Source organism: Phallusia mammillata, chromosome 7 (assembly GCF_965637545.1).
Source record: "Phallusia mammillata chromosome 7, kaPhaMamm4.hap1.1, whole genome shotgun sequence".
Classification (NCBI taxonomy): Eukaryota; Metazoa; Chordata; class Ascidiacea; order Phlebobranchia; family Ascidiidae; genus Phallusia; species Phallusia mammillata.
Genome location: NC_137258.1, coordinates 23,230,925 through 23,244,099, shown reverse-complemented (window position 1 = coordinate 23,244,099; position 13,175 = coordinate 23,230,925). Strand labels below are relative to the sequence as shown.

At 34.6% G+C, this 13,175-nt stretch overlaps 3 protein-coding genes across 3 annotated transcripts; all 3 read right to left on the bottom strand.

Moving 5' to 3' along the window:
• Positions 1 to 338: 338 nt before the first annotated feature.
• On the bottom strand, positions 339 to 3,325 carry LOC145237899 (receptor-type tyrosine-protein phosphatase alpha-like). The gene is made up of 6 exons (XM_080100891.1): positions 3,219 to 3,325; positions 2,751 to 2,870; positions 2,281 to 2,421; positions 1,938 to 2,077; positions 1,505 to 1,640; positions 339 to 1,064 (listed from the first exon to the last, which is right to left on the bottom strand). The coding sequence occupies exons 1-6, from the start codon at positions 3,267 to 3,269 to the stop codon at positions 990 to 992; spliced, it is 663 nt and encodes a 220-aa protein (XP_079957017.1). The 5' UTR covers positions 3,270 to 3,325; the 3' UTR covers positions 339 to 989.
• Positions 3,326 to 3,430: 105 nt separating this feature from the next.
• On the bottom strand, positions 3,431 to 4,586 carry LOC145239100 (receptor-type tyrosine-protein phosphatase alpha-like). Its single transcript, XM_080102383.1, has 4 exons — positions 4,527 to 4,586; positions 4,125 to 4,273; positions 3,683 to 3,818; positions 3,431 to 3,538 (listed from the first exon to the last, which is right to left on the bottom strand). Exons 1-4 carry the CDS (start codon positions 4,584 to 4,586, stop codon positions 3,431 to 3,433), a joined length of 453 nt encoding a protein of 150 aa, XP_079958509.1.
• LOC145237896 (uncharacterized) lies at positions 4,139 to 12,970 on the bottom strand. Its single transcript, XM_080100887.1, has 23 exons — positions 12,795 to 12,970; positions 12,617 to 12,728; positions 11,325 to 11,518; positions 10,915 to 11,026; positions 10,665 to 10,855; positions 10,421 to 10,535; positions 10,052 to 10,236; positions 9,867 to 9,978; positions 9,448 to 9,644; positions 9,085 to 9,372; positions 8,647 to 8,838; positions 8,410 to 8,535; positions 8,125 to 8,345; positions 7,782 to 7,946; positions 7,427 to 7,631; positions 7,274 to 7,367; positions 6,174 to 6,247; positions 5,856 to 5,965; positions 5,639 to 5,735; positions 5,500 to 5,573; positions 5,248 to 5,382; positions 4,489 to 4,632; positions 4,139 to 4,273 (listed from the first exon to the last, which is right to left on the bottom strand). The coding sequence occupies exons 1-22, from the start codon at positions 12,913 to 12,915 to the stop codon at positions 4,612 to 4,614; spliced, it is 3,141 nt and encodes a 1,046-aa protein (XP_079957013.1). The 5' UTR covers positions 12,916 to 12,970; the 3' UTR covers positions 4,139 to 4,273; positions 4,489 to 4,611.
• Positions 12,971 to 13,175: the final 205 nt, after the last annotated feature.

Sequence of the window (13,175 nt, the reverse complement as noted above, 5' to 3'; positions counted from 1 at the left end):
GACAACCAGCATTCATTACGACTCGATGTGTTTTAATCTTCTATGGCAATTGACAAGATGTTTTTTTACGATCTAAAAAGGTGTCTTGCATGTTACGAAAAACAAGCTTTTTCCAACACGGCGAAATCAAGGATAAAGCAATACTTGATACCTCCAATGCAAAGCAATATATCGTTTGGTATCAAATCAGGCTTAAATTAAATTCAAAAAAACTGGCTTGGTATAATTATTACTAAGGTCTACTCTACACAGTACAGTTTTACATTTCGCAAGGGTGTAGTTGCAAAGTAAAAAACCTACGTTTTTACATTAGGTATCAATTAATCAGTTAGTCGTAATAACGATGACCAATTTGTATTGTACACAGTGATTTTTGGAAGTGCAAGAAAGTAAACAAGATTATGCAGAATGCATTTGACGAGATAAGATGAAGAGATGAGTTTATTTCCTTGGTGAAAAAAGCGACACAATAGCACTCAAACAATCAACAAGTCGGAAATAGCTGCGCGCAAAACAGTGAAGGACGCATTTGATGGATAATGGCTGAACGTCCTGCAGCTACACCGTATAAGACATAAGTTAAGTAAGCTTGTTGTTTTACAACTAAAGTTATGAAGAGCAAATTAGTGAAGGGTACAATTTGTAGATAACGGATAAACGTGCAGCAGGTACACCGTATTACACATAAGTTTAGTAAACAGAAGTCAAAAGTTTACTTGTTGTTTTTACTAACAGTAAAACGTCTATAACGGCGAATGAAGCATTAAAAACGGATAATATGTTATTCAACGATCTATTAAACTTGCAGCCGACGGCCGAACAAACCTTACTACCTTATTAAATAGTATAGCGCAAAAAGCTAAAAAGAAAACGCATTAAGATCCCTAAAAGTATGTGAAATAACGCAAATGAACAAAGATATATGGAAATGGAGATGAAAAGCGTTTATAGACTAGCTTTCCCGGTAATAGAATAATGGTGAAAAGTTTTCATGAGAAGTTTGCGTATATCGAGCACGACGCCATGTATTCCTTCATGCACAGATAACAATCCTGATAATTCTCCTGCAACAAGAAACAAAATACAATAGTAACAAACTGAAAGTGGGTAAAATGAACATTTTTATTTCTGTCCCCTTCACAGACAACATGATCATTGACCATCGCTGGCTTATTAAGCAATATTGATGACTGAAAAGTTAGCTGCAAACAATGCACACTGCTTCGACCCATCAACTCATCTGGTGACAAGGTCTAGCAAGGCTTCGGCATTCGAGTTTACGGCACTTCAAGCAGGAAGTCATGCCTTACCACATCCTGCGGGTGTAACACGCGAATGGTGGATTTGAAGCCACACTGAAAAGTCTTGTGATAATATTTTGAAACGTGATTTAATTGACTACATTTTTAAGTTTACGAATTGTTATGCAAAGGCAAAATAAGACTAAACGTTAAGAAACACAGGATTTAGGTTTGATTGTGTGCGTTTTTTGTTTACCACTTACAATGTTAATCTGCAAATTAGGGAGAGTGTCCTTTACATCCTTAACAGCTCTAAACACATCGACCTTCTTCTCAACGTTATACCGAGATACGAGATTCCACATGGAGCAGAATACTCCACTTCTGGTAAGCTCGTTCCTGAAACAACAATTAGATTCCTAAAATAAAATTTAAGCCTTATTTAGGACAGATTGACCTAATTTGTGGTAAAATATGACATGGTTTCGTTCCATGCATCAGCAAATAGGCATTGTTAATCAAGATACAATATACAACTAATTTTGTCAATATTCTGAGCATATGTTATAGTAAGGTTTAAAACTTAAAGCAATGTTTAAAACTTCGCCACAATGTAATGACTGGCATATGCTGGTATACATTTAGATGCTTAGTGGCAGTACATAAATAGGAATTTTAAGTAAAGTTCATACTGACCTGTCAAAGAGCAATATATCTCGAACTCTCTCTTCACTCCGTATCGAGTTGATCAACTGAAATAAATCAACGAGCTCTTTTGCATCAATCAGTGTGTGGTTATCGTTCCACGACGAGAAAGTCAAATGATGAACATCAATCTGAATGAAAAGGAAGCAAAAAACTGTGATCAAAAAGGGTCAGTAAATCGGCAGAGGTGCTTTGAAACGACTAGAAAGTGAACCTAGGAAAGGTAATTGATACCATTGTACGGGCAATTTTATAGCCACTAACAAACCTCTACCCCCAAAGAAAACAACAACAACAACATTGTATTACAACTAAACAATAATAAACTGCTTACAGTTTCATCGTTGTACACAGTTTCAATAGAGTAATTCTTTCTCTCTATCGAATCCAAGGTCAAGGTGACCGCAATGTTTCCAAACGATGTTGCAGAGTTTAATTCACTGGGCCATGCGCTTGCGTCCTGTAAACATAAGACCTGTTCAAGGGTTTAAAAATTTGGATTTGCTGTCTGTGATAACATTTGTAAAACTAAAAATGACATCCAGACATATTGTGTTTCTGGATTTCATACCGAATTTTACCCACTCTCAATACACCAGAATGTCATGACAGAACATGCCTACAGCGAGCCTGGCAGATTGCCTTCTTTCTTTTACTTCCACCTTATGCGATGTATTCGTATATTGTCTCGATCTAATTTTAATGCACCTCAAAAAAATACCTCGCTACAGTTTTCATTAAAAAAAATTAATGTGTAGACAGCTCAAACAAGTTGAAAAACAATAACCTAAAGCTTTCTTTTACCCCTGGTTCATCCAAAGTCACAATTACAGCAGGTTTTCTCTCAGCAACAAGTTTCCAGAACTTTTCTGCTTGGTCTGATGTTTCCTTACAAACAATGAACTTGTCCTGTCGGTTGTAACCCTGTACATACAAAGTAAAAGTTAGTTTCACCGAAGATACATAAATCAACACGATTTGAAAATGATATTACAAAACTTTAACATAAGTTAACTCCCACCCCAATAGTGAAGGCCCAGTCGATTTCAACTACTGATGTGTGATCTGGAAAAGTTAAAATATGTAAAAACTTCAAATACAATATCTATGCTGGAAACCATAAAAAACAATTAAAGCGAGTCCAGGTTGGCAAACTTAATTACTCAGTTCCTTCTATTCGGACTGTTTTTGTATTAAATCTAGGTTATAGTTGTACTGTACTGAGTCGGAGTTAGTAGCATAAATGCACAAAAGTCGTACTGGGATCCTTACATGTAACAGTGTTAGTGCTTTCGATCGTAATGGGTGAAAATTTAGCCACATTGTTCAAACGACGAAGTTTTCCAAATTCCTGAACAGATTCGTTGCTGAGAGGAGATCTGCAAAACGTTTGACAATTCATCTAATCATCTTAAAATATTGTTTGTAAATGGTTCGCTCTTTTTCGACAAACAAACAACTTGTAAACCCCTTAAGATAGTTACTCACGTGGCAATTTCGTCCAAAATTAAATAAAATTTCTCGACAGAATGATCAGTGTTTCCAAATATTGCAACCTCAGCCATCAGTTTGTGCAGGAAAATATATTGTTTCTGCATAACAAGGATGGTTTAGAACAAAGAAAGCAAAAACAAAAAACGTTTGAGCCAAATTTGGTAATTATATTGAAGCTATCCAAGATTGCACTTGGGTCAAGAGCATCAGACTAAAAGACCAAATATCAGTTTCACACTTACAGCAGTTTGAACCATCTCCATTCTCTGCTGCCTCATGTGGTAGACCACGTGATAAACATCAACTTGTTGCGTCTTGTTCATTTCATCGATCAAATAGTCGAGTCCGATAAACGTCCCAGTTCTACCGGCTCCAGCACTAAACAACAAACACTTAAGTTCAGTTTATTTCACATTGCTAAAGACATTAAAGGTTCTAAGACCAAAAAAGTCTCATGAAGCAAAATTTTACTGATACTAAAGCAAGATTCCGACTTTTTCAGAATTATCAATTTTCTCGACAGGATCTCTAGTTTCTGTCACAAACAGTTGCTTAGAAAAGGTCACAGCATCAACAAAAAGAACACTTCATTCCGAAGTTTGTACTGTGTTGCTTTGTGTTTTGTTGTTTTCATAATAAATAATGTGACGCTTGTTGTCAGCAATATACAACCAATGTATTAACCTGCAGTGTACAACTATCGGCGACGTTACTTTGTCCTCAGCAATCATGTTTCGAACTTCCGCGCAAAGTCGCATCAGACCACCAGATGTCGCTGGTACACCATGATCTGGCCATGCCGTGAAATGGAACTGGATGATTTCACGACGTTCCTGTTGTAAAGCGTTTTATAACAAGAACATTTTAGTTAAATTATAGCTGTTGTATAAACTGTTGTATAGACCGTATGTCAGCAATACACAAAACTCTAACAATGGCCCCAACAGAAACTTGCAAACAAGATTATTCATTTTTGACCACTTTTATTTGCAGACGAATCCTATGAAATCCAGTTTCAGGCAAAGCGTTGTTATCAGTAATTTCTCACCGACGTATATTCATCTGTGAGATCCTCGATGCTCAAACTTCTTTTAACATAAGATCCATACTCTGTGACATCATTAAAGAACACTTTTGTTTTTCCATATTCCTGACTGGATCCAGGTTGGGGCTAATATCGTTCACATTTGTTCTGAAATAAATAAATTTTTTTTTATTCTTCGTGAATTAAACAAATTGGTGGTCGAGTGGTTAGCACCGATCTTTGTGAAAGAAATCAATGGTTGTGTACAAAATAACAAATTCTTAATTTGTATTGAAAAACAAGAGCTCGAGTAAAACACAAGTTTATGTGTTGTTAGTAGCTCATGTGTTGTAGCTTAAAGTGCATTGTTTAGATTTCCAAGCTATATGTGTCTATTACTTCCTGTGCATACTGCAACTCCAGCAATCTAATGTCGCAGGGAGCCATACATATAATCCACTATGTCAGTGTTTTTCAAACTTTTTTTTTTCGTTGCGACGCCTCTGGAAAAGTTTTCTGGACTTGCGACGCACCAGCAAATAAAAGTTAATAATAAAACTTATTATTAAAGTTATGTATTGATACAACAACAAAATACCACGAAACAGAACTATTCTGCGACGCCCTTGGAAATTTAAAACGACGCACAAGGGCGTCGCGACCCACAGTTTGAGAACTACTGCACTATGTAATCAGGTACGCTTGTTTTTTTGTTCAAAGTGGCGAGAGTACATTGTAATTAAATACGTCGATGCGCTTGATAAACAACCAAAAAACCCTTACCTTACAATTTTCGACCACGTTTGCTAACATAACAATAACTTTGAATTGTTTCTCCCAAACCATTCTCCACATATCGTTGACAGTGTTCGCAGTTGGTCCCTGAGTGGCGATCCACTTACCACTTTTCCCATAACCCTGGAATACACCGCGGAAGTTGCATTGAAAAAAAGCATGACGACTTTGCATGTATCTTAGCGACGCAGCTCAATTTTTTAAAAAAGTTGCTTGACAAGTGTCACAAAATAAACCTACTTTTATTTTGGATGCATTGATATAACCGTTTGCATTTTGACTAGAACTCGGCAGAATCACTCTGTTGTGGTCATCTGAACGAGATTTTAGTTAGTTTTTAGTACTCAAGGCAATTATTAGATATATTTAGTTGCATTACATGGTAAGATGTTCTTGTATCGATTTTTCTTCGCATTTTCGCTGCTTTTTCCTTCACGTGTATCAGAAACAAAATCCTTTGTCACTTCTTTGATTCTCTGCAACGAAATATGTTTGGAAATTTAATAACTGTAAGTGGGACTTAGCGGATTTAAACCTCTGTTTATTGGTGTTAACAGATCCGTTAGTGAGCAATCAAACTGCAGTTCGTTTCTTACGTTAAATTGTAGAGTCAGAGTGGCATGCGATGATTCGAAACTCTTCGTGAATAAATCTTCCAACTCATCGACCAAAATCGGGTGTTCTTCGATTGGTGCTTTCAAAGAGGCTTATGCAAACACGTGCAGACTTATCAAATGTTTTATTACCAAAAAACTGTCACCCTCCTTATAACGAAACACCATGATACCTTTATTCAAAGAAAACTGAAGGCAAATATGCTAACACGTTTTGTGATATGATAAGCAAAATGGTTCAAATGGACATTTAACGTCTGGTTGTAAAACAGAGAATGGTCATGAGTAAAATGCTCTTACCTTGCACTTTAACAGGAGGATCAATAATCCTGACTTGATTTTGTCTTGCAACATACCAGCTATTAATGCGATGTCTGCAAAATCAGCTCAAACATAAGAATACAAAAGAGAAAGTAATGCAGTTCGGCGGCGGCAATTTTTACTTAAATGACGCCATTTCTAATATTTTACTTCCCGTAACCGGACAAATAACTCAGGGATGTAAACTGACACCTTTTTCTTGCTTTGTTGGATTTGTAGCACTTAGATTAGGCTACTCTAAATACATTACGACCAGCAATGTAGCCTACCATCAAATGCTTAGGCAAGATGTAAACGCAACATATTCACTCAATCAATTTTCAAATACGCAATTTGCCGTAAAATATGCAATTTACTTTGATATTTTTAGATGGATTCCGTGTTTTGCATTGTTCTACTCAAGGAAAATAACAAATTCAGAACTGGAATGGATTGCATTAAACGCGCACTTATTAACAGAAGTTCCATAAATTAAATGGCTTTTAACGGAGCATTGCTATTTGCCGGTAGTGTATTTTAGAAAAGCCTATTTACAAGTATTATGACAACTAAAACAATTGCTTTATTCCATAACGTAATGAATGCCATTGTCACTTATAAATGGCGATTGTTGCGATTTGAATTTGTTGCGCCAAACACACATGCAAAAATAAATACTTGAAGGAAGCTATCGGTTGCCTCCCTGGCAACCTTTACGTCAAATCAGAGCCACTATTTGTGGCTCTGGTCAAATAAAGCTAGGCCCACTGTTTTATATTGTTTATATTTGTCACAGAGCCTACATGTAGATCCACACATGCGTTATTGTATACTTCTAATATTAAAGCAGTTTGCTCACAAAGGAAATTGCAGTTCTAATATAAACGCCTCTTCACGGAAAATACTAAACTAGGCTTTGCCTCAGCGTTAAGATATAATGAAAACAACCTCTGTATACTTATTGCTGCAAACATTTAGACAAATCTTTAAAGATATTGTGAAAAAGCTTCATAAAAAAGATTTCGAAAACGTTAGCGGTTGCTAATTGGACTGTAATTAGTAAGTTAACCTCACACAGTTCTAGCAGTAAACAAATTTACCTTTTAAAAGCTGCTACACCCAGCAATCCGGCAAGCAACAAAACTACAACTATTGCACCAACAATTTCTCCAACTGGCGAACTTGGTACAATTGCTGCAATATGGTAGAATAAGGTACAACACACAATAAATGTAATAAACAATCTAATTTACGTTCTCCTCCCTGAGTTTCTGTTTTTGGTTTATCGCAATGTCCCTTGAGCTTTGAAACCACGTTGTCACATTGATCTGTGATTGGCTGAAAAGTGGCGTTCGCGTATTCCAGTTCGTCTATTGTGACGTTATACGTCAGTGACGTACTAGGCTCCAAATTGATTTGCGACATTGTTAAGTTTTCACTGTACTTTGTAATATTTATCTGAAACAAGTGCACAAAACGTTATTTTCGTGATGTCCTATTGGCAATTTATTCCAGATTTGCATTAAACAACCAAACATTATTTCAAAACACTTTCATGCATTTACAATTGACATTGTTTAAATGTTTTAAAAAGGATTTTTTATTTACCTTGACCACTTTCATCATGTTTACTGCTGTTTGAGACATTGTTATGTTAATGTTGCAAATCCCAGAAACCAACTTCATCTCAGATTTTATGTTTGAAAAAAGACTAACAGTTTTTGCAGTTTTGCTTTCAAGTATTATTCTAGAGTGGTTTGGAAACATTCTTACCTGAAAATAATTTTGAAAGGTTTTTTTTAGCTAATAACTAGTTACCAGGTCTGTGTACTGCAATGTTAACAGAACAGTATAAATTGATACCCTTATATATGAATCTTTCATCTGTTAGGTAATAAATTTTTCCGTATTTGGATAAAACTTGCATTGGTCAAGAAAGAATAAACCTTACCGAAACCATATAGTTTGTATTAGTTGGAAGTTTGTCAACAGTTATTTCATATTCAAAGTTTGTTGTTGGTTTTTGTGTGAGAGTCTTGCTAATATTGACTGATGTATTTAAGTTTACGACAGATATTGCGTAAATAAATGTTCCCTTGTACTTTGATTGATCTTTCCATTTCACAACAACCTTGTTGTCATAACACTTGCTTGTGTCAAGAATTTTAACACCTACAAATCAAGTAAACTGTCATTAACAAGACTTAAGACACCGACATACCTGAATATAGCATACCCGAAAATAAACATATTGATGGATATGTTTTATTGCAAGTTGTTTTATTAATTTCTCCTCCAGCCACTATAACACTGCATAGCAAAGTCTCATTAAAGGACTCTTGACTGTTGTAGTTTTCCACTGCTAAATACAAAAAAGTAAAATACAGTATCAAGTTAAACACAGCTAAAAAGAAATTTAAAGCATTCATTTTTATTTACACCCAAATTGTATTTGACAATAAATCAAACTCACTTTTGTTTTCTGCATGTTTTACCCAAACTCCATTTTGAAAGAACAGCCATGAGTTGTTTTGGGAAGTTAATTTGTGAAGAAATAGTTTTAATGCTAAATATCCTCCTTTTTCTGTGCACTGTTTAAAGGATTGTGAGTAGTTACTTTTTGTGTTGTACGGAACATAATACTGGCCATTCTCCTCTTGTAGATCTAAGTTTAAAAAATACAGAACTGTAAAACTTTAAGTATGTAAACTCTGTGTAAAAAAATTGTAGTAACAATAACAAACAATTAAGGTTATTACAGTTTTACAAGCACTCTTTTTAAATGCATATGCACTGTGCCCTATTTTCAACTTTTTATCTATCGCATATTTAACAACAAAAATTTAAGTAAAATCAAAATATGTCCTCAAGACCATAAAACATAAAATGCCACCTCTGGTAGGTTACTTACCAGTATTAAACTGAATCAGTTTTGACTTTGATTTTCCAACCGAATTTGTTGCCCAGCACTCAACTGTAGAGTTCCCACCAAATATAAGTGAGTTTTTGAGCAGCAGTTTTGATATAAGTTGGTCTGCATTACTAGTAGCTGATATATGTGCGGGTGATTTTGCCATTAAAGTTTGGCCATCGATTTTCCAGTGTCCAGTAGGTAGAGGTTTTCCAACAAATGTGCAAGTGAATGTCTGTGACTGACTGAAGTCTCCAGGTTTAGTAAAACTCCTGTAAATTGGTCCAACTGCAAAAAGAATAGTTGTTTTTTCAATATAAAATTTTAATCAACTTAAACTAGGTTGTTAGAAAACTTTTTTACCATCAACCTGCAGAGCACTTTGAACTATTTTCAAGGTTCCATTTCCCACAATGTTACTTGCATGGCAAATGTATTTACCAGAATCAGAAAGGACAGCGGACATTATTGTCAGTGTGGACACAACTTGATGTGTAAAAGGCTGGGAAATTGTTTGGTAAATATTTTCTGATTTATGTGCAGAAATGTTTAAAGAGTTCCTGTAAAACAAAAAAACAACGTTAAAAAATTAAAAAAATTTGAAAGCAAAACAACCTCCAAAAATTTAAACTTATCACAAAAATCTTCACACAAAATAGAAGGGCAGCACATATTCTAAAACACTGAAAAGTTGTCAATAGTATCAATGAATCGATACTAAAATGTGCTTAGATAGCTGAAAAAAACATTGTAGCCAACCTAACCACTATTAAACACATCACCTTGTCCAGTAAACTTGTGATGCTGGGAAACCAAATGAAATGCAATTGATGTCTTTACTTTGCTTATCTTTAATTGTCACTTGGGTGCTGCTTAGTGATATATTGACCGCAACTGTTAAAAAACATTATAAGTATTTCAAAACTTTACAAACTACTTGTGCGGTGTGTACTGTTTATTGTTTTACCTTCAAACTGTATGGTTTTGTTTACTTGCATTCGAGGACGATTGTATGCAACACACATGTATTGACCAGTTTGTGAAATGCTTGAATATGGCACAGTTAGTAGAGATGTTGTTTTGTAAAGTCCTTCCTTGATAATGGTTTGATAAATAGGTAATGATACCATGTTTCCTATTTTGCTTCCATTCCTACACAACATTGCAGAAATAAAAAAGCTACTTCTAGCTTTAGGTAAATATGAAACCTTTTGCAAGCAAATGAAATACATTGATTTTCAATAGTTGAGTAACCTTCAAGTATTGCTTTATTTATAGCATCACAGGTTAAAACTTAATTTTAAGTTTTTTTACGTAATAAACAGTAGTACCTTACCTAAACCATGTAACAGTGGGAGAAGGAAAGCCATAAGAAACACATTCAAATGTCAGTGTTTCATGAATTTTTGTCAACAGAACACTTGGATGAGAAATAGAAATGTTCGCAGCAACTAAAATGCAAAACAACATTACATCAGCATTTTGGAAGTAAAGCATAAGGATAAGTGTCATAACTTTTACATTGCTTTGTAGAAAAGGTGTGTTAAAAGTCTACTTTTTTATGCAACATCTATACCCACCTTGCATTTGTACATCAACTTGTTTGGCCGGACCAGCATTTTTTTTAACTTCACATTTGTAAACACCTGCTTCACTTATATGTTGGAGGGTAAAATATAAAGTCCAAACTATTTTGTTTTCATCGTATGAAATAACAGTCCGTTGCTGGTATATATTGTAGCTTGAATTTTGGCCAACTTTAGTTCCATTTCTAAAGACATTTAGATCCATTTGAAACAGAAAAATGCACACAAGCCTTTAAATATTTACCTTGACCAAAATGTCCCAGGTCTGGGGTAACCATAAGATGTACAAGTAAGATTATTTTTAACTCCAAATGTCACAACATTTGTAAGGGGTAAAGCAGTTAGATTTGAATTAACTGGGATGTAAAAAAAGAGTTTAATTGCAGTTCATGAAAAAGTTATGCAGCACATTTAAAAACATACACAAACAAACAAGATGATTAAATTTTTATCATTGCTGGCCTATTTGTACTAACATATTGATAATGAACATGCTGCACACAGTGCACATTGTTTTGACCTATAAGGTTTTTTGGTTCAATGCTTTTACATTTATACTACAAGAATAATGGGCATGTTTTAATATTTTTTTTAAATGTCAAATAAAAAAAATCCATAATAAATAAAAAAATTTCAGAATGCTAAACACCCTACCTTGAACTTGTACATCAGAGGACTTGGCATTTCCAGCAGCATTGCTTGCAACTTTGCATGTATATGTGCCAGCTTCACCATAATCTTCAAGTGTAACATGAAGTTTTTGCACAATTTTGGTTAGAAATGCTGTTGTTTCTTGAGATGTTTGATAAACATTACTGGCGTCAATTGTTGACACTATAATATTTTTCCTGAATACATCACACATTTTATTCAACAGACAATGTCACAGGAATAGAGCAATAGGAATTAGTCAATTTCAGGTTTGGTTTAACTTGTCCTCTGTCTGTTTAAGTATTAGTTATATGACAAGTTATTAATAAAATAGGTGGTTTATCACTTTTTGTCATTCTACTTACACTAAAACTTATTTTGACACCTATTGGGTGCCATATTAAAACAAATGCCTTATAAACTTAGTTGTTTTAGCAGGCAGAAAATACTACACCTAAACTAGTAAAATATGAATCCATAATGACCCCAATCAACAGTTCTGCAAAAAGTTTTCCTAATCTGCCACGTTTTAAAATTCTGCCCACTAAATGCGTTTTTGGCAACAACCACTAATGCTTCTGATGTCACAAGGCTGTTGACCCCCTTATTGCCATGTGCAAAAGCGTCCCCAAGCAATCCACAAACATAAGTTACACACCCTGTTGCGTTTATGACACTATTACAACACAGAAACCTTTTGTTTATAGTGCTCAACAAAGGAGGGCAGTGAGGTAAATGTTGGGGCGACAGGGATAAACACAACAATTGACGCCTATTAAAGGTATATTTCGAAAGCTGTCTCAACTTCAGCCAATTCTGACAATGTTTTGAAACTCACAAATTTTATGGGGCTAGCAAGGTCAATACTGTGGTTATTAGGACAAACAAAGTGGAATGCACATCTACATAACTATATCTTTCATTTGTAAAACTTTCATCCAAATCCAACAAAACATGGCAAAACAAATTGGATAAACTGTGGGAAAAAAAAACAACAACAACAACAAAACAAATAACAACAAAATGTGTCCCCTTCCGGGTAGTAGACCCATAATAAAATCTAAACCTTCAGAGTAATAATTTTCTAAACCTCACATTTTTACACCTATAAATCATTCAAACATGCACAGTTCATAGCATTGCAAACACATTTGTCTCAGTTACCAATTGCAAAAAAGTTTTGGTGACTCTATGTTCAGTAGAATCTTATCTGAACATTTACCACAATTAAAAAATAAATATAAATGACCTTAAAGAGTAAACTTGTAAACACACAAAAACAAAATGAAACATACTTTTTCCATGTAATTTGAGGTATTGGAAAACCATATGAAGTACAAGTGAAAACTTGTTCAATACCAAATTCAACAACTTGTGAAGTGGGGAATGTTGAGACATTTGCAGCAACTGGAAGTGATAGTTATAGACTTGTTAATAATCACACATGTTAGTTATTGCTGAAAGAAATCATACCTTGAACCTGAACATTACTGGCTAGTTTAGTTTCACTTATAGCTTCACATTTGTATTCTCCTGCCTCACTAATATGTTTAAGTGTGACATAAAGTTTTCTCACAATTCGATCTTCCATCATTTCTTGTGAAGTTTGATAAATATTGTCAGCAGATGTTAAACTGACTTCATTTCCATTCCTAACAAAAAAACAAACATTCAAGTTAAGCAATTGAATTAAACTTTTACCATTGCCAAGATATGTCAGATTGTGGGTAACCTACTAATGTACAAATAAATACTTGTTGATTTCCCAAATTGAAAACATGTGAGGTTGGAGATGTACTGATATTTAAGGAGGCTAAATGTAGAAATAATAAATATTAGCATTTCTTAACAGAA